At 38.7% G+C, this 6,234-nt stretch overlaps 1 protein-coding gene across 2 annotated transcripts in view; it reads right to left on the reverse strand.

The window, feature by feature from the left end:
* ATP8A1 (ATPase, aminophospholipid transporter (APLT), class I, type 8A, member 1) overlaps nucleotides 1-6,234 on the reverse strand; it is a 290,919-nt gene that overhangs the window by 48,873 nt on the left and 235,812 nt on the right. For both annotated transcript variants that reach the window (XM_006877299.1, XM_006877300.1), the window contains one exon: nucleotides 6,005-6,112. In XM_006877299.1, the coding sequence (XP_006877361.1) occupies nucleotides 6,005-6,112 (108 nt within the window). The remainder of the gene's footprint in view (nucleotides 1-6,004; nucleotides 6,113-6,234) is intronic.

Raw genomic sequence — 6,234 nt, forward strand, 5'->3', positions numbered from 1 at the left:
AACCAGGTCTCCAGCTGGGTTCACAGGAGTCTTTTGAATGTTGTAGGGCTTAGCTTGCAGCTTCATTTCTGTTTTTCCCTCACTTCCCCTTATTGGTGATGAATGTGGTCACCAATCAGAGCGTGTATTCCCATTGAGTCTTAGTCTTGAAAGGGGTTGTGCATCAGTTTTGCCTAATGCAATATGTCATTTGATTTCCTGACTGCTGCTTCTGTAAGTGTTGATTATGGATCCAAGCAAAATGAAGTCTTTGGAAGTCTCAACCTTTTCTTCATTTATCATGATTTTATTTATTAATCCAGTTATGAGGATTTCTGTTTTCTTTACAGAGTTTCAACCCATACTGAAAGCTGTGGTCTTTGATCTTCATCAGTAAGTATTTTAAGTCTTCTTTGCTTTCAGCAAGCAAGGTTGTACATCTGCATACTGCAGGTTGTTAATTGAATCTTTCTCCAATCCTGATGTCATGCTCTTCTTCATATAATTCAATTTCTCAGATTATCTGCTCAGCAGATTGAATAAGTATGGTGAAATGATACAACACTGGTGTAACCATTTTCTGATTTTCAACCATTCACTATCCATTTGTTCTGGAATATCCATTTTTTACAATATTATCCATAGTTTGTAAGGATCCACATTCGTTGGATCACCTCTTTAGAATGAGCACAAATATGGATTTCTTCCAACCAGTTGGCCAGGTAGCTATCTACCACATTTCTTGGCATAGATGAGTGAGTGCCTCTAGTGCTGCATCAGTTTGTTGACAGATCTCAATGTGTATTCCATCAATTCCTGGAGGCTTGTTCTCTGACAGTGTCTTCAGTGGACCTTCGGCTTCTTCTCTCAATACCATTGGTTCTTGATCATACTTCTTGATATGGCTGAACATTGACCCTTTTTTTTTTGGTACAGTGATTCATTCCATTTTTTGATGCTTCTTGTATCATTAAATATTTAGCCCATTTGTTGTTGTTGTTAGATGCTGACAAGTAGGTTCCAACTTGTAGCGATTCTGTATAGGGTTTCTGAGAATCGGCTGGTGGGTTTGAATTGCAAACCTGGCAGTTTTAAATGCCCTTGAGGTCCAGTGTTTATCCTAACAGCACTACACCAGGACTCCATTTTTACCATAGAATTTTTCAATATTTCAAGTTGGGGCTTGAATTTTTCCCTTAGTTTTTCAGCTTGATAATTGCTGACTGTGTTCTTCCTTTTTGGTTTTCTACCTCCGGATCTTTGCACATTTCACTCTAATTCTTGATTTTTGTCTTCTCGAGCTGCCCTTTGACAATTTCTGTTCAGCTTCTCACTTCTTCCATACACTTTAGTTTCTCTATGTTCAAGAACAAGTTTCTGTGTCTTTTCTGACATTTATTTTGGTCTTTTTTTTTTTTTTTTTTTCTATTTAGTGACCTTTATTTTCTTCATGTATGATGTTCTTGATGTCCTCTTACAATTTTTATGGTTTTTGGTCATAATTGTCTAAAGCAGGATTGGGGAACATCCAGTCCACGGGCCATACAAGGTCCATGAAATCATTTGGTCTGGTCCTGACAAGACAACCACAGTTCCATCTATCACATTAGGAGTGAGTTAATTAAATGTTTGAGGTTAAGCTTTAAGTTGATGATTTTGTATGTGAGATGAATGATATTATACATTTTGGCAAAAAAAAAACACACCCCAAAAACCTACCACTCCTGGTCTCAAACATCAAATCTGTTCTTGAGCTGGTTTTAAATACAGGTGGGATATATTCAAGGTCACGTTTTGGCCCTTAAGGACTTGTTTTCATTTTTGTCAGCTTCAGTCTGAACTGGTATATGAGCAATTGCTGATCTGTCCACAGTCTGCTCCTGGCCTTGTTTCAGCTGATGATATGGAGCTTTTTCAGTGTCCTCCAACAGATGTAGTCAATTTGATTCCTGTGTATGCCAGTCACTTTTTATGTTGTTTAAAAAAGGACTCTTGGTATGGCGCTGTAGGATAAGCACTAGACTACAATTCAAAATGTCAATGGTTCAAACCCACCAGTTGTTCCTTGGAAACCCTATAGAGCATCTCTATGAGCCAGAATTAACTTGTTGACACTTAGTAACAACAAAAGGTATTTGCAATGTACAATTTGTTGGTTACAAAATCCTATCATGTGATCTCCAGCAGCATTTCTCTCAGACTGCATTTCCAACGACTCATCCTTTCTCTTTAGTTTCTAACATTCTCATTCCAGTTATTAGGAATTACCAATGCATCCTTACTGCATGCTTCCTCAATTTCACACTGAAGAAGTTGGTAGGATTCAATTTCATCATTACTCGCTTTAGTGGTTAGTGTGTAGATTTGAATAATAGTATACACTTCAAGACAGATCTTGAAATGTTCTTTTGTGATGATGAATGCTATACCATTCCTCTTCAATTTGTCATTCGACATAGTAAACCATATTAATTTTGGATTCAAAATCCCATTTTCAGTCCATTTCAACTCATTAATGCTTAGGATATTGACCTTTATGTATTACATTTCATTTTCAAAACTTCTAATATTATTACATTTATACTTCATACAATCCATGTTCTGATTTTTAAGGGATGTTTGCAGCAATTTTGCCCAATTTTGACTTGTGTCCCATCAGCAAATAAATGTCCCAAATGCTTTCTCCATTCATGCCATTACCATGAATTCTACTTTGAGGACGCAGCTCTTTCCCAGACACATTTTGAGGGCCTTCCAACCTAAAGGGCTCCTATTCCAACACTGTATCTGACAGCGTTCCACTGTGATTCATAAGGTTTTCAGTGGCTAACCATTCAGAAGCAGTCGCTCCCTAATCTGTCTTGGAGTTCTGGGAAGGCGCTGTGGGTTAATGTTCTGGGCTGCAAAGTCGGCCTAAACCATAAGGTTTGCAGTTCAAGCTCACTAGCCATTCCTTGGAAACCCTATACAAGGTTGCTATGGGTTGGAACCAACTTGACAATACTTCACAACAAATAACACCAACAATCTGCCTTAGATTGGATGCTCTGCTGAACTCTGTGCACCATGGATAACCCTGCTGGCATTTCCAATGCCAGTGGTGTAACTTTCAGCATCACAGCAACACTCAAGCCACCATAATAAGACAAACTGTCAGCTAAGGTGTGGACACACATACATACACACAAGCATAATATACATGTTATTTTTGGCTGCCATGAAGTTGGCCTCTGACTCATGGCCACCTTATGTACAGCATTGAAAGGTTTCCTGGTCCTTCACCAATTTCTGCTCAGATCCCTGTGAACGACAGAGTTTCCTAAGTAGACTGCCACACTCTTCTTCCTACTCAGCATCACAGCAACACACATCGATCCTTCTGACACGTGGGCAGTGGCTGTATATGCAGTGGACTGGCCAGGTATTGAACACGGGTCTCTTGCATGGAAGGTGACTACCCCTATATATACATACACATATTCATATACATACATGCATGTGTGTGTCTGTGCATGAATTTCACTAAGTTCATGAAACATTTTCATTATCTTCCGATTCCATTTTTCCACAAAGTTTTTACTTCCAATTATACTTCCAAGGCTCATATTTTCAATGGCCTCACATACATGCATGTAAAAAGCAGACAATGAGTAATAGAGATCAAAGAAGTCATGCCTCTCATTATGGTGCTGGTGAAGAACACTGAAAATACCAGAGGAACAAACAGATCTGTATTGAAATAATGCCTCTGAGGAGTGAGAATGGTGAGACTTCATCTCACATACTTGGGACATCAGGAGAGACCAGCTCCTGGAAGGGAGTTCTAGCATGGTGCCATGGGTTAATGTGCTGGATTACAAAGTTGGTTTGAACTGCAAGGTCACCAGTTCAAACTCACCAGCTGCTCCTCAGGAACCCTACACAGGGTTGCTATGGGTTGGGACTGACTCGATGGCACTCAACAACAACAGCCTCTGGAAGAGGACATCATGCTTGGTCAAGTAGAAGGTTGCTGAAAAAGAGGATAACTCTTAATGAGATGGACAGACAGTGACTGCAACAGTGGACTTCAAACATCACAATTGTGAGTACGGCACAGAACTGACAGTGTGTCCTTCGGTTTACATTAGGGACGCTGTGAGCTGGAGTTGACTTGACAGCACCTAAGAAGAATAACCTCACATACACATACATACTGCAAGTACTGAAGTACTATATAAACTTGAAATATTAGGATTTTCTTGGACTAAATTATACTAATGATTTTTTTTTTTGGATAAGGTAGTATATAGTTGAATTAGTCTACAGTCTTCCTATTTCCAGTGGCACTCCAGTAATTTAAATACTATATTGAAAGTATCAAGAAAAAGAGTCTCCTGTTAACACTTCCCACCGTATATGAAGTGAACAGAAACACGGTGGAGTACTGACAAGCAGTTCCCTTTGAATTAAACATAGCAACACCACAAGTCTCAAGAGATGCCATTAAGTCCAGTGCTTGGGTAACACTGGAAACTCTATAAGCAAGGGTAGGATTATGCATAGTTGGCAAAAAGCCAGTCAAACTTCACACTTGTCCTAGAAGTAGGTGGTCAAAACCTCAGTTCTTATCATTACAGCTATCAGCCAAACGACCTCAATCTCAAAACCGTTTGTTACTCATTTTACAGATAAAATAAACATTAAGAAATGAGATAAAATCAGGCAAAGACCATTCAGTTTAATGAAAAAAATATTAAGTTAGACCTGACGTTTGGGAACAACAGGCCCAATGAGGTAGGGAGCACATCAAGTAAAAACCAAGAATAGAATTGGATCTCTCCAACTGGCATCATCAGGCACATGGTTTTTGATTTTATTTCTTCAGGTAAAAAAAGGTCTCAGGGACGAAGGTGAGCAGTCACAGTTTCCTCTCACTGCTCCTCAAAATCCAGGCTGTGTATTTTCTAGGGTTTGCAGTACATGTTTCAAAAGAAACCTTCTCCTGGGGTGGAAGGAAGTACATGCTCTGTGATAACTCTGGTTTCGCTGCAATAGTATATATAGAATGTCTCTCTCTAATAAATTTAACCGCAAGAAAGTTTCTAAATGTGTCTGCATTCTGCTAATTTATAAAAAGCAGGATGCTGTCAGATAAGATTTCATGAAAATGATCTATAAACCAGACTGTCAAAAGTGAAAGGTACTCAGGCAGTATGCAGGGGCAGCAAAGACATAGCGACCACTGGAAAGGAAGGTTTCCTGTGACCGCGGGGAAATGCTGAACTATAATGGAGCTCACGTTACCTTGATCTGCAAGTTACTGTGAGGTCACAGGAAATCCTGAAATGTTTTCCACATTTTCTTTTATACACTTTATGTCAAATTTCCTGCAATTGAAATCATAAACCTTCCTACTGCTGGAAGCTCTTCTGAAGGAAAGGAGATCTTCTGATGCTCCCCCCCCCACCCATGAGCACCTAATAACTCAATTCCTACCAGTGTAACAAGAAACTGAAAGACAGGATTGAAAATGGAGTTTGATAAGGCTGCTATGTCACAGACCCTGACTCTTTCTAAATGAAAACCAAACTGATGGCATTAATAGAATTGTAAAAGTGCATTTAATCTGGGGATAGTAGACTTCCGAAGAAGAGATAACATGAGATACAGTAGACTGACTGTACGGTGGACACACAGTCACCATCTCCCCCATTTTTTTTTTTTTTAAATCCAAAAGGCATTTATAGATTTATGGCCTAATTTTAAAATGGTATATTCTACACAGATATTCTTAACGTGATTCAAGTTCCTTGCAACCATATTTTATTGTTCCAGTGATGTTTATGAAAGGATAAGTCAGATTTAAGCAAACTGTTCCAGTTTAAAACAGTCCCTTCAAGATTTATCACTCGCAACTGTGGAATTTATAAATAGCTTTTAAATGGTCAAAGACTAATATAAATCAACAAAATGGAAAATCATGCCAAATATTCATTAATGAATACTGATTTTTAAGGTTTTGTTGGATTCATTGAAACCTTACCTCTCCAGACATATCAGGGGCCATTGGAATAGCGGGCCACAGAGATGAGTAGATGCCAAAAAACACCACCCACAGTGTGATACTGCCCCATATTGCTATGTGGCTGAACTGTGAAAGAAGGAAATTGGTATCAAAACGTGTAGATTGTATATACAAACACAGATGACATTTTTACAAATTCCCTTGATAATTTTTTAAGTTACAACCATAAAAATATTATCTGTAGGTAT

The sequence above is a fragment of the Chrysochloris asiatica genome, unplaced genomic scaffold (genome assembly GCF_000296735.1).
Source record: "Chrysochloris asiatica unplaced genomic scaffold, ChrAsi1.0 scaffold00465, whole genome shotgun sequence".
NCBI classification, from domain to species: domain Eukaryota; kingdom Metazoa; phylum Chordata; class Mammalia; order Afrosoricida; family Chrysochloridae; genus Chrysochloris; species Chrysochloris asiatica.